Below are 25,336 nucleotides of genomic sequence, written 5' to 3' on the forward strand. Positions count from 1 at the left end.
GGGCCTGTTCTCCTGAAATAGGTCCACACAGGTCCATGCAGAGGGTAAAGGTACTCAAAGTCCACGGACCATTTATGCCTGGACAGGAGCCACTTCTGTCCTGAGCTCCCCAGGTTAGTGGAGCTGGCAAATTATCTTTTCCCCCAATTACAAATTTATTCCTTCTCCAAGGCCAGGAGGATGGCTCTATGCGCTCATCAGGGTCTATCTCAGCCCCAGGAAATCAGCCACTGAACCCGGCTTGCAGGGGTGGGTAAAATATACACAAGTACTTAGCTTTTGCCAAGAGTGCTGCTCTTCTCTGGTTCCAGAGGTGTGAGTAGGCTGTGTGTCTGGCTGCTTCTCCCTCAGGAAACTGCGGTCAAACACTAGTACCAGCCCACCGTTGCCACTCCCTGTAATGGTGCCTGAGGACTCCCCACGATTCAGGTCTGGTAACTCCTCTCCACTTCTGAACCAGCTCTTCCTCCCCCTACCCCTCAGTTCATTTTCTAAGCTTGCCTTTGATGCTCAGGGCTCCTAGCTTGTCATAAATATACTTTTCACTTGTTTTTTCGGGTCTTTGTTGTAAGAGGGCTTGCGGGAAGTGACTCTCTATTCCACTATCTTGGCTCCGCCTCCTAGTAAATGTTGTTTTAGATGTGTTATCTAACTGATTTGTATTGTATAAAATTCCAAAAAGGACCTGATATATAAGGTGCTACTGGAACAGCCAAATGATGATTGCTGAAAACACAGAAGAGGAATTTTGGTGACATATCAGGGCTAGAAATTTAAGGTTTGGAATTATCAACCTAGAAAGCCAGCTTTTATCTCTGTGCCAATTAGCTCATTAAGGAAGGGAGTGTTGAAGAGAAGAAGTGGTCTGAGGACTATCTCAGGAAGAGGAAGAAGAAGCAACGGAAAAACAAATGTTGGGTCATAAAACTAGGAAATCAGGAGAGCAGAAATTTGTGGGAGACAAGAGGAATGAGGGAATGACTGGCACCAAAGCAGCAATAGAGTGTAAAGGAGAATAAAAATAGAAAAGCAGATTGAATTTGGCTAGCTCTCACTGGTGGCCTTTGGAAGAGCAGTTCCAGTGAAATCACAGATGTGGAAGCCAGGCTGCATGATTTAATGAGAGTATGTGTAGGAAGAAAATGAGGGCAAGGGTATAAACCATTTGCTTTTCATCAGATCATGGAGAGAGCAAGAGAGAACTAAGAATCTGGAGCCCTAAGTTGATTCTCAGTATGACTTCTTAGTCATGGTTTCCAAAACCAGAGCCAGTGTTCCCAAATACACAAAACTTAGGGGTTTTTTTTTTTCCCCTTTTTCATCTTGCTGCAGATGTGACACTCAACTCTGTGGTGTCAGAAGCATTTGTCAAGTTTTTTGTAGAGCTGGTGGGACATTATTCTTTGAGCATGACTGTTACTGAGCGTGGAGAGCGTGTGTTTCAAAGGGAGCCATTCCGTAAGTCCCATACCTCCCGAAGCGTCCGCCACTTCCTGGATCTCTTCATGGAGACTCAGATGTTTGCAGGATTCATCCAGGACCGAGAGCTTCGGAAAAGTGGGGTGAAAGGTCAGTTTCATCAGAAAGTTCTCCCTCTCTCTTTAGTAAAATTGTGAAACTTTTGAAAATAATAGAAACAAACAAAAAATAACGTAATAGCTACAAGGGCTCAAAAAGTGAGTTGTTTATTATGAGACTTATTTATTTTGTAATATTGTTTTGCCCATGGAAATACTACATTGGTAATGAACATCAAGTTTTATTTAATTAACATTCAGTTTTGAATGTTAGGCAATTTCATCAACATGAGTTTTCCTCATAGGTTTGTTTGAGGTCCGGGCCCTTCAGTATTTGGAAACAATTCCTGAGTCTGAACCAAGTGGGGTGAACAGAATTTTGCGGAGTCTTGGTGAGTTGCTGTACTTTCCTCTTGGATAAATGTGGCTAAAAAACAAGAAAAGCATGCCTCAGTCACTAAGGCTTTATAGTCCGGTCAGGGATATATCTGAATATTGATAATCTCAGGTAGGCTGACTGGAGACCATGACTGTCATCCCAAAGTGTTTTGCAGAAAAAGACATCCCTTTCTCAGAGGTTAGGATCCCCTATCAGAGTGGTCCATGGGGCTGTTCTCCTCAGATGAAGCACCCTGAACTAGCCCCTCATGACATAAGAGTTTGCATATCATGATTACTAATCTTTCCTAGGTTAAATCCCTTAGAGAATTTTTTTTTTTAATGTGGACCTTCCTCCCAGAAAAATACACTTACAGCATATAAACAATTTTTGCATGTAATTTTAGGGAGTTCACGGAGTCCGTGAAGTCCATCCATGGACTCCAGATTAAAAACACCTGGTTTAGTTCATAGAATCCTGATTAAAAGGGGGGAAATGCAGAACAGAATTTCAAATTCTCATGGAATCCAGAGTTCCTGGAACCATGAAGGTTGGGTGAACCCCTGAAATTATTGCCCTGAGATAATCTTTAAACCTCAAATCAAAAATATCCCCTCAAGTCTTCTTAAAACCAAACAATAGTTTAGCTCAACTAGTAAAAAATGTCTACTCTGAGCATTATGCTCTTTTAAGAACTATCTATATTGGATCAAATTGACAATAGCAATTCTAAAGATTAGATAGAAACCTTAGGGGGGCAATGAATTTATGTTAATGAGGAAGGAACAACTCAAAGGAGGTTGAGAATGGTTACACAACTTGAAGAATGTTATCAATGTCAATAAATGGTACATGTAGAGACTGTTGAATTGGTGTATGTTTTGCTGTGTATGTTTTCAACAACAACAAAATAAATTGTATTAAAAAAAAAAAACACCTGGTTTGCATGGAATCTGAGGCAAAAGGAAATTTCCTACAAATGTTTTATGCATCATAGAGAAACACAGATGTTCATGTAATTTTTTCAATTACAGTTAACTGTTAATTATCCAGGGGATCTAGGAACTGTGGTATAGCTAGTCTAAAACAACGAACTTAAATTCTATGGTATTTATACTGGTCTTTGAAATATATGTTCCTAATTAGGCTCTGTCCCTAATGAGCTGAGAGACCTTGGACAAATTATGCCCCAGGCTGTTATTTCCTCTTTAAACCACAGTGATTATTAGATCAGTGGTTCTCAGCTCCAAAGTCTGAATACTCTTCTACCTCTACAATTAGACACTTGGGAGTTTTTTTGCTGGTTAATTTTAAAATATGTCATTTCAGAATACATATCACCTGATAGCTTACTCATGGGCTATTCTGAATGACTAAATTTTAGCCATTTGCCTCAAATAATCTACGATAAGTAAAAATGAATTAATGAGAATTTCCTTTTTTTTTTTTCTTTTAGGGAGTAAAATGAAATTTCTCCAGAAGAAATGAAATCTTTGATTGACTGTCTCTATCTTAACTAGAAGGGAATGTGCCAAAGAAAATATTTTCCCAAGAGTCAGATGCCTTGAGGTATTCTGCAAACTCCTTGGAAGTTTAAAAGGTTTCAGAGTGAGGCCTGCCTTCAGAGGAGGACTCTCCTGTTGCTGCTGTGGTAATCACTGGAGAATTGTTGGCGGTAATCTGGAACCAATGCTCTCTTCAGTCTGCCTCCAATTTTTTTTTTTTAAGTGGGCTTTTTACTTGATATTTGGACTCATCGTTTTGTGCTTAGTTTAGGAAGGCACTTGTCTTTTGCAGGGGACAGACTTGTTGGTTTTGCATTTAAAAAACAGCTCAAAGATTAACATAACAAGGGAAATGCCGAGATTAGGGTACTAGAAAAGCATGATGGAAGTGGAGAACACTAGCCCTACACACATAATTCTCATCACCGAAATATCATGGCAGCTTTAACCCCATGGACTCATTGAGCTGGGCTAAGTAATATAATCATATGCCTCCTGTTTTTTGATTTTTTGTCTCATGTTCTATCTAGGAGAATCCCACTTAGGTAGAAATCCTTTTTGTTAGGACTGGTATTGCTTCATAAATATAGATGTCTTGGAGCTCCTCCTTCACAATATGTTGCACTTGGGTAGCTTGTCCCTCATGTGTCAACATTAAACTTTGTGGAATTATAGTTGCTAGGAAAATGTCCTTTCAAGGGCATGGGAACTACCATTTTTTTTTTAATTATCCATCATGTGCTGTGTACTATGCTACATGTATGTATGTCATCTTATTCAATCCTTACATCAATTTTTATGAGACAGATATTTGCATCTTCATTTTACTAGTGAAGAAACTGGAATTCAAAGAGGTGAAATAACTTGCCCAAAGTTACACAAAAGAGCCCATATTGACGCCCAGGACTATTATTTTATGTACGCAGAGCAAGTTGGTTAGTACTGCAGATGAAAATTTGCTCTCTGTGGGATTTCAGTATTTAAAAAGTTTCCTATTAAGCTGAACCATACCAGGGCCACCTCCCAGCTCTGAGGATGAGGGACTTTAAATTATAGTACCTGAGATAAGACTCTTTTTTTAGCTCCTCATGAATTGTTGGACTTTTTGCCCTAATTAAATTGAACTCAGAATTATGAACTTTCCTGGGCTCCCTCCACTTAACCACCCAAATCCTTAATTTCTAAACTAGTATTAATCATTGGAAAGAGGAATTTGTTAATGAGAGGCAGTTTTCACTGATAAATGTTATAGCAGATGTCAGTCTGTTTTCTTCAAACCCTGCTAATGGTTTTAACTGGCATAAAAAGTATTCAGACTTAACAAAACCTTAAAAGTTGTGTTGTGCTACAATTTATTGACTTGTACAGTATTGTCTTAACAACACATTCAGGTGTGCATGCATGAATCTGAAGCCGACACCATGTAAAGAACGGTGCTGTGTAATATAATTCCTATAGATGTGGGTCCAGGGAATAGAACTGAGCTCATGTCTTATTAAAAATGTTTATTAAGCAGCTTACCCCAGTGGGGCTTTTACCAGACATCTCCTCGTTTGATTTCTTCTAACACTGAAACCCTGAGGGAACAAGCAAGCAGTAATTGGGAATTGAGTGTTTATAAAATGGGAGTAAGAGGGATTACTGTGGTGCATTCCTTACCATCCCTCTATGAGGAGATCTTTGCTTCAGGATGGGGGACTTTATCCCTGCAATTTGAAGCTGCTCCCCTAGGTCTGTTATATTTTGTTTTTGTAAAGTGTTACATATTCTGGACATGTTTGTAAAAGACTTGCTCAAGATTTGTATAAAATGTTTACAGATCTTTAAAAGAATAAACACACAAAAATCCCACAGACGTCTGGACAATTTTAAATAAAATTAAGATTTAGAGATCTTATTTAAAAAAAAATTGCATCAATTCCAATTCATGGAGACCACATGTGTTACAAAGTAGAAGTGCTCCATAGGGTTTTCTTGGCTTTAATCTTAAGAACAGCAGATCCATCCCCAGGCCTTTCTTCCATGATGTGCTGGTTGGGTTTGAACTGACAAGCGTTAGATTACTGGTTGAGCCACCTAGGAACTTAGAGATCTTATCCTTCACTTAAATCCATGGGTAGCACATTTATCTAAATAATGGTAAATTAGAAAGCTAATCAAGGAGCCTTGGTGGTGCAGTGGTTAAGAGCTCAACTGCTAACCAAAAGGTTGGTGATCTGGGTCCACTAGCCACTCAGTGGGAGAAAGATACGGCAATCTGCTTCCGTATAGATTACCAAAAACCAAGCCAAATCTGTTGCCATTGAGTAGATTCCAACTCTTGGGGCCCTATGGGACAGAGTAGAACTGCCCCATAGGGTTCCCAAGGAGCAGCTGGTGGATTGGAACTGCTGACCTTTTGGTGGGCAGCCAAACTCTTAACGATTGCACCACAAGTGCTCCTCTGTATAGATTAAACCTCCTCCCCTCCAAAAAAATGGCCTTGGAAATCCTATGGGGCAGTTCTGCTCTGTCCTATAGGGTCGGTATGAGTTGGAATCCACTGGTCAGCACACAACAGAAAGCTAATCCGAATCAATTTTATACCAACCAGGCTTAATAACTGTGGTCAACATTTCCAGGCTCTTGGCTGACAAAGCCTGGGTTAGACTGTACACTGTGTAGGGTCTTTGCTTCATCAAAGGAGGCTGAGAGCCACGTACCACACAGGGCACTGCAGTGCACCGGGCTGGTTGGGGGGCAATGAGGAGTGCGTTTCTATTACCAGAAGTCCTGGAGGCAAAATGACTGGGTTTTGTATACGCCCTAAAAGCAAAATGACAGGATTGTTCAAAGTGCGGTTGATGAGCGGTTATCAGTTTCGCGGTGGGCAGATATGATTCTTCTTGTTACGCAGACCCCAAGTTTCACAGTTTTAACTGAAGACTGGCATACACTTCTTGTGTCTGTGAAAGAACTGTACTACCCAATGCAGATATTCTCAGGACGCCTAAAGCGAAGGATAGTGGGGTGCTGCAAAGAAGTTCAAGAGGAGGAAAGGCTACCACAGGGGGAGAGAAGGCTCAGGGGAGAAGAAAGGTTAGGGGAGTAAGCCAATTTGGTAAACTAGTTTCTCTCCCCGCCAAACCCTGCAGCCAGTTGCCGCAAAAAGTTTTAAAGGCCTCCCCTCCCGCATTTTAGTTTTTAAATAAAGGAAACTTTCGTCTTCACCAAACCGCTTCCAGTCGGAGGCAGACAAAAAAAGAGCAAGAGGGAGACAAACAACCGAGACCTTCCGCTGACGCTAGGGAATCCGGACGTGACGTCACGGCCCACCAAAATAAAAGGGCCCGGCTCTTCTAAGGGGCGGGGCGAGCGCGCCTTTCGAATTGGCGATTGAGTAAGTGCTGAGGCCCAGGCGCAGGCGATACGGACGACGTCCGGGGTAGGCGCAGGCGTAGTTGAGAGTACTCGAGTTTGCGCAGACTCAGAAAACTCAGTCGGACCTGAGGTACCCGGAATGGCGGGCACAGGATTGGTCGCCGGAGAGGCTGTGGTGGATGCGCTGCCCTATTTTGATCAAGGTTACGAAGCGCCTGGTGTGCGGGAAGCGGTGAGTGAGGGGTGTCTGTAGCTGACTCGGCGCTTGCTAGATTTCACAATGCTGGAAGATACACGTGACAGTTTGCCGCCCCTACCCTGGCCCCCGTTCTCGTTCTCAGGCTGCGGCTCTGGTGGAGGAGGAAACTCGGAGATACCGACCTACAAAGAACTACCTGAGCTACCTGACAGCCCCGGATTATTCTGCTTTTGAAGTAAGTGAGCTGTCTTGAGCCCCGGACGTGGAAGATAATTCCACGAATCTTTATTTTGGATTGAGAGCCTTCGCTACGTAAAAGTGAATTTCAGATTCCCACTCTAACTATTGCTTGCTTAGCTCTTACTCTGACGTATGGGTATCCGTCTATGGAAAACAACTAGATGGATAAGCATTCTCCGGGCCTCTTATCCTGAGACCCTTAGAAGGACTTTCGGGGAGGAGGGGGGATGCTCCGCGAACTCCCAAACTTAATGCAGAAACTTGTGTGTACATTTTTTTCTGAAATGGGATCCACACATAAATTTTCAAAGGAACCCGCTACTCTATAAGGTCTACTCTAAAACAAGTGATCTAGTTTGGGATTTTTTTTGTGTGTTTTAATAAGCTTAATTACCTTGGCTCTTGAGAACCACTGGAGGGCGGGCTTTCTATTTGTATTTTACCAAATGGATGAGAATGACCGAATGGGCAAACCAAGGTACCTATACAGGTATCCCCCGCTTTTCAAAGTTTGCCTTTCGCCACTTCGCTTCTACGAAAAGACCTACATGAGTACCTGTTTTCACTAATAGAAAGAAATCCCAAGAGGATTTTCGATGTTACGAAAACCAGAAATAGCTTTCAGCATTTGTTTTGCACCTAGCCATTAAAGAGGCGGCGAGAGTGGCGGCGTCGCCAAGCTCCTTCCCCGGGAATTACATTCAGCATCTCAGCTTTTACTATATGTTGGTATTATTTTATGTTTTATATGTTATTTGGTAGGTTATTTTGGGGGGGGGGTCTGGAAATGCCCCAAATTTTTTCCCATATAAGTTAATGGTAATTGCTTCTTCGCTGTAAGCCATTTCGTCTTAGGAAAGGTTTCATGGGAACTCTACTTTTGGATGGGGGGCGGGGAGACAGGACACTTGGATACCGTTTTAAACTGTTTACCGTAGGAGTGAACCCAGGATACTGATTATGGTCTAATCCGCTGAATGTAAAGTATTTCTAAATTACTGGATTGTTTTAGGCATTTCCGAACATTATGTTTGGCGTTTTCCCCTCCCTATATGCAACCATTTATTTAGGAGAGGATTTTGTTGTTAAAAAGCAGTATTTATATTTGTTACATGAAAAAATGTTGGTTAAATTTTAAGTAGGAGAGAGATGTTCCTTTGAAATTCTGTTTCGTTCGGCATTTCACGTAAAAACCAAAACCAAACCCACTGCCACAGAGCTGGTTCCAACTCACTGCGACCCTATAGGACAGAGTAGAACCGTCCCATAGGATTTCCAAGGCTGTAAATCTTTACAGAAGCGGACTGCCACACCTTTCTACCGCAGAGTAGCTGATGGGTTCTGTTTTCTCATACTTTTTTTTAAATGTAGTTACCCAAAACTAAAAAACCCGTTGCCATCAATTCAATTCTGTCTCATACTGACCCTGAACGACAGAGTAAAACTGTCCCATAGGGTTTCCAAGGCTATAATCTTTATGGAAGCAGACTGCCACATCTTTCTCCTGTGGAGCAGCTGGTGGGTTCGAACTACCAACCTTTTGATTAGCAGCTGAGCACTTAACCACTACACTACCAGGGCTCCTTTGTAGTTACCCAAATGTGGGTTATTTCACATTAAGTACTAAGTACAGTAATGCTTCCTTATTGGACTGAAACTTTTAAATATTTTAACCAGTTTTTAAATTTATTTTTACTTTAATTTGCTCTCTCAAATACAACATGTTTTCAATCTTTATAACTAGTATACTGATTATTTAACCCCCCTTTTTTAAAATTGTGCTTTAAGTGAAAGTTTACAAATCTAGTCAGTCTCTCATACAAAAATTTATACCCACCACTACCCACACCTTTTATATACTCCTGATTGCTCTGGCCATAATGAGACAGCACACTCCTTTCCCTTGACTCTCTCTTTTCATGTCCATTTGGCCAGCTTCTGACCCCTCTGCTCTCTCATCTCCCCTCCAGACAGGAGATACCAGCATAGTCTCATGTAGCTACTTGATCCAAGAAGGTCTTTCTTCACCAGTATCATTTTCTATCCCATAGTAGTCCAATCCCTGTCTGAAGAGTTGGCTTTGGGAATGGCTCCTGTCTTGGGCTAACAGAAGGTCTGGGGACCTAATCCTTTCTTAAAAATAGGAGGTAAATATTGTTCTGGGCTTACTTAGTCATCAGAACAGCCCTATGAACAAATATCTGTATTATCCCCATTGTTTAGGTGGGTAATTGTGTTCAAGATCTTAATCACTCCTCAAATTGCCCTTGAAACTGCTCTTCCATTTATTCATTTAACAACTATTTATAAAGGTTTGTTACGTGCCACACTTGGGGGGACAGGATAGGCAAGGTCTGTCCTCGTGGAGCTTACATCCTAGCGTGTTGAAACAGAGAAATAAATCAGCAAGTAGTGGATTATTCATAAATGATATACAAAGAATTCAAGTAATGATGTGATAGAGTGGCTCAGTGGCTGCTTTAGATTGCATTCTTGAGGAAATCCTATCTGTGCTGAGATGAGACTGAATGTTAGCTCCATGAGCAGCAACCTTGTTTGTCCTCTTTACCACTGTATCGTTATCACCTAGAACAGTGCCTGGCACATGATAGCAACCCAAATATTTATTAGTCGAACACGTGAAGAGCTTCTAAGGCAGTTTTATTTAATGAATGCTTGCAGTGTGCCAGACATGCCCAAAATAACGTTTCATGAGATTTAATCCTTGCAAGAACTCCATGAGTGTGGGCTCTATCTTCTAAGGGAGTTAAGCTAAAATTCCAGATCTATCACTTACTGGCCTTGTGAGTTAGCTAAGGGCTTCTGTGTTACATGGCTCAAGGCCACTTGTACTGCATTTTTATAGTTTGTTTCTTATCTCATTATTAGTTATTACTCCTTGTCACTGTGCATATCCGTCTAGCTCAAATGCCCTAGTTTTTTTGCAGGAAACTAGATAGCCACTTTTTCTTAGAGTTGTATGTGATTTAGTAATAGCCTAAGAAAGGCTTTCTATCATGAGAAATACTTAATGTAAAACTTCTAAACAGATTCAGTGATTCCACTCCTAGGTGTATACTCAAGAAATGACGGTATATGTCTACACAAAAACTTGTACATAAATGCTATAGTAGCATTATTCATAAGAGCCAAAAGGTGGAAACAACCCAGATGTCTATCAGCTGATCACTGGATAAATGGCATAAACAGGAATAAGGTACTGATACATGCTACGGCATGGGTGAACCTTGAAACCATTATACTACATGAAATAAGTCAGTCACAAAAGTCCACATGTTGTATGTTTCAGTTCATATTTCCAGAATAAGGAAATGTATTTAAAAAAAGGAAGTAGATTAGTGGTTGCTTAGGAGGGATGGGGGATGAGAGTAGAAAGGTAATGGCTGGGGGGAGGGCAGAATTTTGGGGAGAGGGTTATGAAAACGTCCTAAAATTGATTGTGGTAATGAATGACTATATCCGAATATGCTAAAAATCATTGAATTGTGTATTTTAAATGGGTGGATTGTATGGTATGTGAAATATATCTCAATAAAGCTGTTAAAAAACTTACAAACAGGAATTTGGGCTCTGAAAGGCTCTTTTTGCTTACTTTTCAGTTTTTCATTGTTAGGAAAGTTGAAGCTTACAGTTTATTGAAAATTACATGGGATAAATGAATATTGTACTTAAACAGTTCTTTATACTTGAAGTAGGAAATGTGCAGAACAGAAGTGGAATAGGACATTGGCAGAACATTGAAAACAGTAAAATTGCTAGATCAGATAGCAGAACCAGTTCCTTTTGCCCTCTTCCTCCATCCTTTGCAAAAATCAAAGTATGAAAATAACAGCCAAAAAGGAAGTATAAGTTTAGGCTCATAGTCCTAATGCACGTTATCTTATGTCCAAGTCCTCTGTCCCCTATCCCCAATGCATACTTAGATCCATGGTTCTCAACACTGGCTTTACTTTAGGATCAGCTGGTGAGTTAAAAACAAAAATTATAATAACCATGTGAGGCCCCAGCTCAGACTAATTCAGTGGAAGTGGGGGCGAAGGGTGAGAGATGGCCAGGATTGTAATTGTTTTCAAAGCATCCCATCTGATTCTTATATGCTGCTGGGATTGAGAACCGCTGATTTAGGATTAAACCTTTTTTTCCGTGGAGTCCTTATTTATATTCCACATTTCCTGCTTGAGCTGGGTACAGAATTGAAGAAATACACATTTGCTGTGTGCACATATGTTTTCTGCTTCTACTCCTGCTCCTCGAGAGCATTTAGTTCAGAGAAGATCTGGGGAAAGGGAAATGATACATTACAATTGATAGACCTAGGAGTCACCAGTTGGTGCAAATGGTTAATGCGTTTGGCTGGTAACGGGAAGGTTGGAGGTTTGAGTCCACCCAGAGGCACCTCAGAAGAAAGGCCTGTTGACCTCCTTCCAAAAAATCAGTCCTTGAAGATCCTGTGGAGCACCGTACTACTCTGACACACCACGGGGTCGCCATGAGTCCAAGTTGACTCGATGGCAGCTGATACAGTATACGTAAATGCTTGAGTAGGTTAGATTCATTATTTGTTTGGTGATTGCTAATTTCAATTTGTAGTTACAGTCTTGGAAATAATTATTTCTTTGATTTATACATCAGACTGACATAATGAGAAATGAATTTGAAAGATTGGCTGCTCGACAACCAATTGAATTACTCAGTATGAAACGGTAAGTCCTATTTCTGGGTTCTTGGGGCTCAATCATTGTTCACTTTAACTTATTAGTAAAGCTGTGCTATGACGATATAAAAGTAAATGTTGAAAAAAAATTCCTATATGTTTATGTTTTATCATGTGACAGTAGATCATATGACACAGCTTTAATGTTGAAAGATGTTCTTTGAACCATTACTTAAAAGTGCAAAATCTTTTAAATTCCAACAAGAGGGAAATGGTAATGTGAATTAAAGTTTATGTACAAGACTTCCCAAGAAAATATCCCTGATTAGTCATTGTAGTTCTTTCCTATCATGTAGTATAACCAATGTTACGAGTTATAGTGATTCTTGCTTCACTCTTATAAAAGGCAGTATTAGTAATTGTAGGGTACCTGGATAATAGTTTGACTTTGGCTCCACTATCTTCCTTCCCATGCCACTGTTTCTTCTTCCTTTCTCCCTGGGGTGGGGGTCAGGCACCCTTTGTTACTTTCCCTAAAAGAGAGAATTGGATTGGTTAACACCTGAATTTTCTGCCAATGCTAAGATACTATGGAACTATAATAATATAATCTGTCAGATTATACTAATACAAGCTGTCAGAGCAGAGACGGTATGAGACTAAGAACTTGATTTGGCCTTTGTCTTTGGTTCCCAAGAGATAGCCCTTAGAATTTCTCGAGTAATCAAAGCACCTTTATTGTCATCTCCAGACAACACTTCAGGATTTGTGCAAACAAATGAGGGCTGGCCAGGCCCAAGAGACCACACCTGGTCAGCTAACCTCTGGAAGGGAGAGGGATATGGTTTAGTCAGTCATGCATATTCAGTGAGACCCCAATCATAACTATGCAATGAGGCCAAATAAAGACCCTAAGCATGGAAGTTCCGTGAGCTTCCTGGTTGGAAAAAGACATCCATGCATGGGAGAGGGTCATGCATCTCTGGGAACGTGGAGGCACTGGTTGGGACCCTTCCCAGACTTTGCCCTATGTGTCTCTTTGTATTTTTTCTGTTTATAATAAATCAGTATGGTACACTCTCTCTCTAGAATCTGTGAGTTTATTTCAGGGAAGGGGTGAACCCCACAGGGGCAGTCAGCTGTCAGGGGCTGGTGTCTGCCAATTTAGCAGTCTGAAGGACTGTGTTGTCTTAGATGCTACACCTAACTCGGGGTGGCTAGAGTCAGAAGGGCTGCATAGGCGCTCAGTCTAAAGGATGATGTCCTTTTAACTTGTGAGCTCTGAAACAGCTCTGGTTGGCTGGGGTCAGAGAGAGAGTGTTGCTTGAATCAGCTGGCGACAAGGATGGAGAAGTGGGAAGGTGAGGACTGGATCCATTTCCAGATGGGGGTTCATGCTGATCCTTGCCATGCAGTTAGTGATGAAGGTGGAATTTGCCCGTCATGCCTCTTATTTAGCATGGCGGGATATGTGAACAACAGTGCTATCCTCTCAGCATGTATCAAAAGAGGGGCTTGAGTGTGTGAACTAGGTGTCTTAGGCTGGGTTTTCTAGAGGAGCAAAACCAGTGCAGTGTATATGTATAGAGAGAGACAGAAATTAAGGAAATGGCCCACGCACTTGTGGGGGCTGGCAGCTCCCAAATCTGTGGATCAGGTGACAGGCTGAAGACCTCTGCTGTCTCATGCCGCAGTGACTAACGAACCAGAAATCTACGGGTCAGGTGGTAGGCTGGAGGCATCTGCTGGTTCATAGGGTTGCAGGGGTTGGCGAATCCAAAATCTCGAAGTTAGGCAGCAAGCCAGAGACTTATGCAGGCTTACATCCCAAGAACTGGAGGTCAGGCCACAAGAATGGTGCAGGGTTGAAAGAGGTTTGCCAGAACATACATTTATATACTAGAGACAGGCCACACCCCCAAAGAAACTCCCCTTTCATCTGATGGCTGCTCATGTCAGATCACAAAATGGAGGGTGATTACATAGTGACTGCCAAACCACTGAGAATCATAGTCTAGCCAACTTGACACTTAACATTAATCCTAACAGTCCACCCGTTATCAACTTGGCACCTATACACATCTCCTTAAACCATACATGTTCTCTAAATAAAGACAATCACAAAGTCATACTTGCACCTTGCGTCTATACAACTAACACGTATACAACTGAAAATGCGCTAGCCCTTTTTACATCTTGTATTTTATAATAAGAAATGGAGTAATTGAAAGAAGAAAACAAAGATATTTGACTCCCTGGGCCCCTTTTTAACTCAGTACTGAAGTCACTCCTGTAGTTCACCCTTCAGCCAAAGATTAGACAGGCTTATAAAACAGTAACACACGTAGTTCACCATGTGTTGAGACTAAATGGGCACACCAGCCCAGGGGCAAGGACGAGAAGGCAGGAGGGGACAGGAAAGCTGGACAGATACAAGTGGGGAACCCAAGGTGAAGAAGGGGAGAGTGTTGGCATGTCACGGGGTTGGCAGCTGATGTCACAAAACAGTATGTGAAATAATTGTTTAATGAGAAACTAATTTGTTCTGTAAACTTTTTCCTAAGTCACAATTAATAAAAAAAAAAAAAGGTATTTGATATACACACAAAACAAGGAAGAGCACTCACCAATTACAGCCCTCATTTCTTCAGCTGGTCATATGGTGATAGCTGTTACTTAGAGCTGCCTTCTTCTACCACCCATTCTGTGTTCCCTTTGTCCTCAGCAAGGACCTCAGCTGGTCGTGCCTCTTTGCCTGGTGAAGTGACTCAAAACTATTTCTGAAGGGTCTGGGTCATTAGCAGTCATATTGGAATTGAGTTGCTCTAGTTTTCCATTGACTTTAATCCCAGGGCAAGGTAGTACTAAGAGATGCCCTAGGGCATTTCCTATATCCCAGACGCAATATTCTTTACCTCGAATATCTACTATCAGCCCAATTGCACCTTAGTAATCAGGATCAATCACACCAGCCAATAAGATAACTCCTTTTTTTGCCTGTTGATCCATAGGCATAAGGAGCCCAGAGTGTATGAGTGACATTTTTGACTTTCACTTCAATGGAATCAGTGTTGTGTCTCCTGGAGGAAGCATTCCTCTCTTATGGAAGTAAGACTTAGACCCATAGAGCATAGGGTCACGGGGACAGGAAGCAAAAATATGTTGCCTGTAAAATCCAGAGTCCTACCAGGCATTGTCCTTACTTTTTAGTTTTAGTAGAATCCAGATACAACAACTTATCCCTCTCTTTAGAAGGAATAGCTCAACTGGACCCCTAGAAATTGCACTGAGGTGGGAGCTGCCTGAATTTTTGTCAGGTTAATTTCCCATCCTGTAGCACACAAATGTCTTATCATAAGTCTAGAGTCATCGATACTTCTTCCTTCCTAAGTCCAGTCAAGATAATATCATTAGTGTAATGGATCAGATGACATCTTACGGAAGGGAAAGGTGATCAAGATGCCTGCGCACTAAAGTAGGACATAAAATTGGAGAGTTTGTATACCACTGAGGTTAGGTGGTGAAGGTGTATTGCTGGAGTGGCACACTTTTTCTTTCTCCACTTGGTCTATGGAAAATAGAACCAACCTTCCACCTTCATTATTCTTAGATTGACACAAATGTTGAAAGGCATCAAGTACACGATCGCCTTGTCTCTCACAGATAGTTGATCCAATGGTGGTGATATTTTGTGTATTGCCACATCATGCTGTGGATTAACAGTGGCCTCTTTACTACTGAAAATAAAGTAATTCATGACTTTTAAGTCTAGTGAGACCCGAGAACCAATTTAGAAAACTCAATCCGTAAGATTTTGTTCCTCTGGGATCACTCTTGGTGCCAAATTTCTTAGTCGGGGTTCTCAAGAGGAGCAAAACCAGTGAAGCGTATATAAATATTTAGAGAGAGGAATTTACTTTAAGGAAATGGCTCACGCAGTTGTGGGGGCCGCCAAGTGTCAAATCCGTGCACCAAGCAACAGGGTGAAGACCTCTGCTGGCTCTTGTGGTTGCAGGAGCTGAGAAACCCAAAATCTTCAGGCCAGGCAGTAGATGGAGGTCTCCGCTGGCTCGTGGGATTGGGAGGTTGGTGAATTCAAACCCTGCAGGTCAGGCAACAGGCCAGAGACTAATGCAGGCTTAGAACCAGAGGTTAGGTGAGTAGAAGAGTACAGAGTTGAGAAAGAGTGACCTTTGCCAGAAGGTCCACTTATTTACTGGAGTTGGGCCACACCCCAGGAAGCACCCCTTTCAATTGATTGGCAGCTCACATCAGATCACAAGATCACATGGTGTCTGCCAAACCACTGAGAATCATAGCCTAGCCAAGGTGACAGACGTTAACCATCATATTAGAAGACTAGGATTTCTTCTTTTTCCTATCTGGTCTGAGTGATGAAGACAGGACAGAGCTATGAGGTAGAGAACATCTAGGACTCCTCAAGTCTCCCATTTTTTGTTCCTCTGCTGAAATGGTTTTTATAATGATAGCAACTCCTTTATGGTAGTATGTTCAACCTGTAATTACCCATTAAGCAGTGGGTTATGAAATAAATTTAGTAAGGTACTACCAGCACTTTTTAAAGGAAGTAGAATAGGAAATATCACATTGCGTATATGAGTAAATATTTTGTGAAACTTCAGTTATGTGGATTTGTGTACTGGATCACAGTGTAAAATATGTTTCTTACAGTGGTCTGTATTTGCTGACTATATTGGCATGTTGAAAAAGGGGTAATGTGAAGTGAGGTCCAGATGCAAAAAATTGTTATATCCTTCCCATCTTTTCCTCTAGAGGGGTGTGTGTGTGTTCTACAAATGTGGTGGCATAGTTTACCGTGTTCTACTTTTTTCCCTTAATATATTACAGACGTCTTAATGTTATTAAGTATTCTGTAACATCATTTAATACTTACCATAACAATACCTTTTATAAATGTGTCATAGCTTATTCAATTTCCTTGCATTGACATTGAAGTGAATAATTTTTTGCTATTGTATATAATGATGTTAAATCTTATTTGCACGTTGATTCTTAGGATAAAGAAGTTTCTTATTATTTTGAGGTCTGCATCTTTTCAGTCTTTGTGGTATTTACAGTATATGTAGACCCATGGGACATGCTATTAGGAAGGACAAAGGTTTGGGGGAGTATATGGTTTTATTTTCCTTTTTTGTTGTTTAATTTTAGATATGAGCTTCCAGCTCCTTCCTCAGGTCAGAAAAATGATATAACTGCATGGCAAGAATGTGTAAACAATTCTATGGCCCAGTTAGAACATCAAGCAGTTCGAATTGAGAACCTGGAACTAATGTCACAGCATGGATGCAATGCCTGGAAAGTCTATAATGAGTAAGAAGCTTTTCTTTGTTTATTTGTTTAAAACCCATTCCAGCCCCAGCTTTGTTATTTTTTTAAAGTGGAGAAGGGATTAGGCTAAGGGAAAAAAAGTGAGATGAAAATCAGTATAGCTAGACTCTTGTCTTGGGACCATGCCCTAAAACCACCAACTCATGTGAAAGACCACTGGTTTGAGACCCACCTCAAAGTTCAAGAATACGGAGGTCTAATTTACAAATTACTATTTGGTGGAATGCAATTCTAAATCTGGGGTTCCATATAACTGAAGAATTAACCCCATAAAGGATTTTGCTGCCAGAACTGGCCTCTGAACTCGTATTTCTGTTCTGTGTAAGTAGCTTTACCATTTATTATCTATTTAGAGTTCAGTTTCCTTATCTGCAACATTTGGAGGTTAGATTATGTCTTTGGTCCCTTTGAGCCTAAATTCTCAAGTGTCCCAACAATTTAAGAGAGAAAAGACCATTAAACTTCATGATTGTACACAAAACTATTTGCTAGAGTGTGTTTCCTGAAACATAACTGTATAAAAGTAAAACAAAACCACAAAATGATAAATACCTTTTCTCACATCCTCAGAGAACTATGTTTTACCTTTCTATGGCAACATAAGGATCCAGTGGGCAAAAGCCAGAATTTGGGAAATACTGCACAACAAACAACTTGGTTTCTTTTGTGAATATGTTGCAAGAGGGAAAAAACAAAGAATGAGGTCAGGGTTATTAAGACATTTAAGAGACTGATCAATCAAAAACATGTCTATGTTTCACAGAATGGAAAAAATGTGATCCTTGTTCTCAAGAAGCTTTATCTAGTTGAGGATACAAGATGTTCTGTGCAAAATAACCCCTGGTCCGTTTTTGGTGGTGTAGGGGCAAGTGCTACATTGTGTACTCTGGTGTATGTATAAACTACGGAGATTTAGAGCAGGGACACTAAGATAATGAAGGTCATTAAAGAAGCGTAAGATTTGGATATTTAGAGGAGAAGAAAGAACATTCCAGGAATGGGGCAAAACATGGATGCAGGGGAAGGAACATTGAGTTGCAAAGAACATTGCTTTTAACTTGTTACTCTGCCACCTGGAAACCTTTAATAATTCCCCATTACCTGCAAGATAAGGTCCAGACTATTTAACATGATATGCAAGGCCTTCCACACTTCAATTTTAGACTTTCACCCAAGCCAAATGAGCTGCCTCTCTGATGATCGTAAACCCTACTTGTAGGTCTTTGCTCATGCCTTGCTTCCTTTTGGAATGCCGTTACCTATTCTACCCAAATTCAACTTAAGACCCAACTTGAGTCTGGTTGCTTGTATTCCCTGATTGAAATTCTGCCTATAATAATCTCTCCCTTCTCTAAGTAATAATACTAATTACTATGCTCATCATCTGTTTTTCATTTAATCATGTAGTACTCTGTAGTGTTTAACTTTCCTCAGCGTGTTTTGTCTCCTCCAATCCCAATGGACACTTATCCAGAGGAGGTGTACTATATCTTACCAAAGTAAATTTTCTTTCCTCATACAAGGCTTTGAAGGTCTCATGCATATTGGGCAAAGAGCTCTTAGCCCTAAGACAGTCTTGGTGCAGTCCTGCTGAAGAAATAGTATTTCATTAATAAGGAGAAAATACTATACTTGTAACTTAGAATTTTTTTACTAAAGAGAAATCTTTATGTTCAGCCCCTGATTTTACAAATAAGTAGGCATAGCTTCAGTCATGTCAAGTGACTCATCTAAGGACACACAGCTGTTCAGGGCAGAGCTGGAACTAGAACCCAAACCCAAATCTTCTGACTCCCATGATAACAATGGAGTCTGTTTCATTTAGAAGTATGTTCACTGTGCCTGAGGAGGGACCTATATACTTGAGAAAGAAGACAGAAGAGTGCCTTAGTCTGGGTTCTCTAGAGGAGCAGAACCAGTGAAGCACATATAGGTAGAAATTTACTTCAAGCAAATGGTTCACGCAGTTGTGAGGAAATGGCTCACGCAATTTGGGGGCTGGCAAGTCCCAAATCCATGGGTCAGGCAGCAGGCTGAAAGCTCCTACTGGTTCATGTGGTTGCGGGGGGTAACAAATCCGAAATCTGCAGGTCAGGCGGCAGGCTGAAGGCTTCTCGCATCCCAAGAACTGGAGGCCAAGGGACAAAAAAAGGGCAGTGTTGAAAGAGAGCGAGCTTTGCCAGAATATCCATTTATATCATGGGTGCACACCACACCCACAAGGAAGCTCCTTTTCCCACTGATTGGTTGCTCACATCAGATCACAAAATGGGAGGTGGTTACATAGTGTCTGCCAAGAAGTGACTTAAGTGCTCAAAATCAGGGTAAACTGGGCTCTAGAGTTGAAAAGACCTGGATTAGGGTCCAGCTCTGACACATACCTCATTCTTCACATGTGAAGCTTTTGTTTTTGTCAGGTCCCGTCAAGTCAGTTCCAACTCATAGCGGCCCAATGAACAACAGAACAAAACACTGCCTGGTCTTATGCCATTCTCGCAATCTTTGCTGTTTGAGCCTGATGTTGTAGCCACTGTGTCAGTCCATCTCGTTGAGGGTTTTTCTCTTTTTCAGTGACCCTCTACTTAACCAAACATGATGCCCTTCTTCAGGAAGTGGTCCATCCTGATAACATGTCCAAACTATGTAAGACACAGACCTGCCATTCTCACTTCCAAGGAACATTCTGGCTGTATTTCTTTCAAGACAGACTTGTTTGTTCTTCTGGCAATCCATAGTATATTCAGTATTCTTCATAAATACCATAATTCAGATTCATCAGCTCTTCTTCGGTCTTCCTTATTCATTGTCCAGCTTTCGCATGCATATGAGGCAACTGAAAATATCATGGCTTGGGTCAGGTGTTACACTGACTTCAAAGAATTCCTGTGAAAATTAAATTAGCTAGTATTTATAACTTCTGCTCATGTATGAGTCAGAATCCAATGTGGTGGCATACGACAACAACAAATATTTGTGAAGGGGATCGGCGGTCAGTGGTAGAATTCTAACCTTTTAGGCAGGAAACCCAGGTTCATTCCTGGTCAGTGTACCTCAAACACAGACACCACATGTCTGCTGGTAGAGGCTTGCATGTTGCTATGATGCTGAACATGTTTCAGCGGAGCTTCCAGACTAAGATAAGGAGAAAGGCTTGGGGAGCTACTTCTGAAAATCAGCCGATGAAAATCCTGTGGATCACAATGGTCTAATCCCATTTTGCATGGAGTCGCCATGAATTGGGAGCTGACACAACAGCAGCTAACAACAACGATATAGTGTCTAACATGGTGCCTGGCATAGAAGGCTTGATAAATATTAACTGATTTTAGCAGAAATACTTGGTATCAGCCAGATAATTCACTTTTATTGGTACGAATAAATTTTAATGTACCTTAACGTCTTTTCCTTCTTTAGAAATCTAGTTCATATGATTGAACATGCGCAGAAAGAGCTCCAGAAATTAAGGTAAATTGTATGTACATGTTATTTCAGAATAATGTTTAGGTGAACCCATAATAAATATGATAGAGAGTGGAAGAAAAAGAAATCTGTGAGATCATAGTCACATGAGAGTAAGAGATTGATCTACTCTTTGTCCAACTTCTGACAGGGTTTGCGCTGAGTGGAGGAGAAAAAGGCCTAAGGTCTAAAAACATCTCTGCCAGGTCATTGACACCTTGTAAGTCTGAAGACATAGAAAAGGCATTTTTAGAAGAGAGAAAAGTTCTAGAATAAATAACATATATAACCTGACTGTGTGTAATACACTGATCTCTCTGTGCACATACACATATGAGAAAAGAGCCTGGACAGATGCTCACCAAACTGAGCAATGGAGGAGGAAAACAGCATGGGAAAAGGGGCTCTCGATTTAATCTCTCTCTGTATGTTAATTTTTCACATGCTTTGTGAAATTTGTAATTGAAAAATAGTTAGAAGCAAATTTCTGGAATTAGCTTATAAACTGGGTGTACACAGACGCAGACACACACACATATATATATGTTCTTAAGGGATTAAAGATATTGTCTTGTGTTGATTATTGATTTTTCTGTTGGTTTTAGTTTTATGTTAAAGTGTAATTGGGTTGTATAAATTATTTCCCACAGGAAACATATTCAAGATTTAAACTGGCAGCGAAAGAACATGCAACTAACAGCTGGGTCTAAATTGAGAGAAATGGAGTCAAAGTAAGTATCCAAAGTTCCATCATCTTTTTAGTTGCTTAGCACATTTTTAATGTCAAGATTCAATAATATGGTTCGGTGTTCGAATGTGATGCCACAGTATCCAAGGAATGGTACTTTCTGGATCCCACCCTTCGTTGCCTCTGCGCTTTTCTGAGGTGTGAGTTTGGAAGGCAGTAAGAGAGTAATAAACAAGAGTTGGTCTACTTCTAAATGATCCTGGTCTTAGAGAGCCCTGTTTTCAGTCTTTCTACTGTTTCCGGTTCTGAATCGGATTCTACTTATATTTTCCACTTAGAAGGAAGAAAAATTATCTGTCTTTTTCTTAAACTTTTCAGGAGGGGAGTTCCATACCTTTCTTGATAATTTGTTCATGTCTCCCTGTTTTCCCTTTAGTTATACCTTCTATTTTTAAAATGTCCTTCCACATCTACACACACGTCACTTTATACAAATCCCTCCATGTTGTCGTTAGGTGCCGTCGAGTCACTCTCAGCTCCTAGCGCCCCCATGTAACGGAGGAGGACTGCCTCAGGGCGTTCTAGGATGTAGTCTTCACGGGGGTAGGTCACCAGCTCTTTCTCCGGTGGGGCCACTGGGTGGGTGGGAACCGCCAGCCTTTTGGTTAGCAGTTGAACACTTAGCCGTTGCCATCAGGGCTCTTTAAATACCTACATATTATCATGATTTTTTTTTTTTTTTTTTTTTTTTTTTTGCTATTTCTTCCTTTTTCCTTTGCTATATCCCTACCTTTCCTCCCTTTATCACCCACATCATTCTCCTTGTTCCACCCCGCCTCCACCTTCATGCCCATGTACGCCACATTATTAGTCCGTTGTGTATCCTTCCACAGTTTTTTTTAAAGCTAATCTTACAGATGTGTATATGGGCATGTGTTTCTTTTTATTTGTCCTGGAAATTTTTTTGATGGGGAGGGTGGAGGCTGCTTGAATCTGTGGATTGTTTTGTTTTGTGTTTTAATTAATTTTAGAAAGTTCTCCACCATTATTTCTTTAAATATTGCCCTATTTTCTCTCCTTTTCTGTTAATCCAATTTAAACACTATCTTCCATCACACTGTCTTCTGTGTCTCTTCTGTTATACCAGTTCTCTCCTCGGCTATGTCCAATTTGCCTTTTTTTTGAAATTTTGTTGTTGAAAATATACACAGCAAAACATACACCAATTCAGCCGTTGTTACATGTACAGTTCAGTGACACTGATTATATTCTTTGAGTTGTACAGCCATTCTCACCCTCCTTTTCTGAGTTGTCCCTCCCCCATTAAAATAAACTCATCACTCTTAAGGTTCCTATCTAATCTTCCGGGTTACCATTGTCATTTGGATCCCATACAGATAGTTATTAAAAGAGCATAATGTTCAAGGTAGGTATTTTTTTTACTAGTGAAGCTAAACTATTTTTTTTAAAGAAGACTTCAGGAGATATTTTTGATTTAAGTTTTACAGATTATCTCACGGCGTTAGTTTCAAGGGTTCATCCAGCCCCCTTGGCTCCAGGAAGTTCAAAGTCCATGAGAATTTGGAATTCCGTTCTGCATTTTCCCCCTTTTGATCAGGATTCTTCTGTAGAATCTTTGACCAAAATGTTCAGTAATGGCACCATCTAGCTCTTCTGGTTTCATGGCAATGGAGGCAGTTAGCCACACATTCCACACCCCCTTCCTATTCCTGGCTCTCCTTCCTCTGTTGCTGTAGATGAATAGAGACCAGTTGTCATGCCTTGGATGGCCACTTGGAATTTGCCCCCTTTTTTTTTAAATAAAGTTTTCTTTTTTGAGATAATTGTAATTTCCCATGCAGTTATAAGAAATAGGTACAATATACCCTTTACCTAATTCCCTCAGTTGTGCCTCAGTTTTTTTAAATGGAAAGTTAAAAATGAAGGTTTGTGTTGTGATACTGAGTGAAAATATGTATACCGTAAAATCTTCCAAAAGAAATTTTACATTGAATAATTCCCCCCCCCCCTTTTTTTTTCTGTTCTAGTTGGGTATCTCTGGTTAGTAAGAATTATGAAATTGAACGGACTATTGTACAACTAGAAAATGAAATCTATCAGATTAAGCAGCAACATGGAGAGGCAAACAAAGAAAATATTCGACAAGACTTCTGAAAAGAAAAATGAATTTGTTGGGTAAAAAGAAGGGAGAATTGAGCTTTCTCAGAAGATCAGACACCTGAACTACCTCTGCCCCGCGAAGGGCAGCAGCATCTTCCGGGAACCATTGGTGGTTAAATGTGTAGAAACCATAGAATGTGTGAACTGTTGTCTTATTTCTCTATTCGTATGTTTTAGCAAAATAAAAATTTTCAACGTGGTGGTATTTTTATAGTCTTGGGGGGAAACTTTAGGCTTTCAAGATAAATGTGACTGACTGTAGAGTAATATTCTGACACAATTCATTTTGACCACTTGGGTCTCGTTTTGCAGCCAAGAAATCCTTATGGAAATATGTCAGCACATACAGGAATTTGGAAGCTTTTGGTTCATACCTTTGTCTACAGCAGAGGCAATGCTAAATAAATTTTTGATAATCAGACAAGACCAGAAATACAGTGTCTTGTCATCTACAACATCATCATCATTGATAGTTACATGAAGCTTAACTTGTGCTGTTCTGAGCACTTTGGGTAGATGAATTAAACCTACATGAATAAAAATAATTAGATCTTCACAAAAATCTTAGCAGGCAGGTACTGTTGTTCCCATTTACAGACATCTAACAGTCACCATTTATTTACTTAAAGTTTTATAGCTGGAAAGTGCCAGAGCCAGGTTTTGAACTCAGATGGTTTAGTGCCGGAGTTTGTGTTTGTAGAAAAGATTCCTGCCCAATTGAGAAAAAACATTTGCAGCATATCAAAGGGTAAGAACCTTAACGTACAAAGACCGTTTATAAATCAATGAGCAAGAAACGCCCCTCCAGAAAACAGGAAAAGATGCTTAGAATTAATGCTACGAGATAAACCTAGAACTTTTTAACCTGATAATGGTCAGTGCTTTTGAAGATAGGTGTTTAGGAAAAGCAGGTTACAGAACAATTTGTATAATACGACCCCATAATTTCCCCTTAACATTTTTTTTAAGGCAGGTTGATAATACACCTTTCAAAGTTAGCAGCACTAAAGGGAAAAAATACTAACAAGATTTAAAATTTTTCTGTATTCTGCCTTTCTGTAACAACAGCTCCCTCCTATCCTCCCCTCAGCTCATTTTTACTTCTGACTATTCTAAACTGGTTTAGGAATCCATATGCAACAACCTTCCAGCATAAGACCAATATCTGAAAAGATACACTAAATACACGTGACTGGCTGGCGGTCTATGAATGGGCTCTAAGGGTGCAATGAGCTTCTTCAAATTATGTGTGTATGTGTGTGTGCATGCATTTTTAAATAAAAAGTATAATTTCTATCAGATATTCAGAGGGATCTGTAATGCTAGAACGGTCCTTCCCCTGGTAGATACGAGTTTTCTGTCACATCAAATTTCACCATCCTCTGTCCCCAGCCCCCTTATCCCCAACCGGATTCGGCCTTAGTCAAACTATACGTGTTGGGTTGAGAAACCTAATCTTGAAGGAAGTAAGGTAAAGTGCTAGAACAATGCTTGTCCAAAAAAAAGTTTTTTTTTCTCTAATGGAGGAGGGTAAAGACCACCTTGTGAATGGAAGGATTCTGGTTTACAGCCATGACCTGAAGTGAGTGCCATGCATACCAGATGTTGCAATCTTTTGAAAAACAGATTTTTTTTAATTACATTCTTGCCCCATGGGGGGATTCATTTCATTATATAGTATAATCCAATTGGCTGTACCTTCTACTCAGCCCTAAGAAGTTATATCTTCTCCAGCCCTTCCCAGCTGAGACTGGACCCCAGGT

The 25,336-nt window shown here is 40.5% G+C and overlaps 2 protein-coding genes across 2 annotated transcripts in view; both read left to right on the plus strand.

Annotated features, from left to right (window-relative positions):
- The window catches only part of DENND2C (DENN domain containing 2C), a 96,001-nt gene extending 90,756 nt beyond the window's left edge, over positions 1 to 5,245 (plus strand). Inside the window, exons 17-19 of the mRNA XM_049880016.1 lie at positions 1,333 to 1,569; positions 1,823 to 1,909; positions 3,353 to 5,245. Of these exons, the coding sequence (XP_049735973.1) occupies positions 1,333 to 1,569; positions 1,823 to 1,909; positions 3,353 to 3,384 (356 nt within the window). The 3' untranslated portion in view covers positions 3,385 to 5,245. The remainder of the gene's footprint in view (positions 1 to 1,332; positions 1,570 to 1,822; positions 1,910 to 3,352) is intronic.
- Positions 5,246 to 6,821: 1,576 nt separating this feature from the next.
- BCAS2 (BCAS2 pre-mRNA processing factor) lies at positions 6,822 to 24,008 on the plus strand. Its single transcript, XM_049880017.1, has 7 exons — positions 6,822 to 6,993; positions 7,103 to 7,195; positions 11,854 to 11,924; positions 17,066 to 17,227; positions 20,660 to 20,710; positions 21,355 to 21,435; positions 23,441 to 24,008. Exons 1-7 carry the CDS (start codon positions 6,901 to 6,903, stop codon positions 23,565 to 23,567), a joined length of 678 nt encoding a protein of 225 aa, XP_049735974.1. The 5' UTR covers positions 6,822 to 6,900; the 3' UTR covers positions 23,568 to 24,008.
- Positions 24,009 to 25,336: the final 1,328 nt, after the last annotated feature.

The sequence above is a fragment of the Elephas maximus genome, chromosome 3, assembly GCF_024166365.1.
Source record: "Elephas maximus indicus isolate mEleMax1 chromosome 3, mEleMax1 primary haplotype, whole genome shotgun sequence".
Classification (NCBI taxonomy): Eukaryota; Metazoa; Chordata; class Mammalia; order Proboscidea; family Elephantidae; genus Elephas; species Elephas maximus.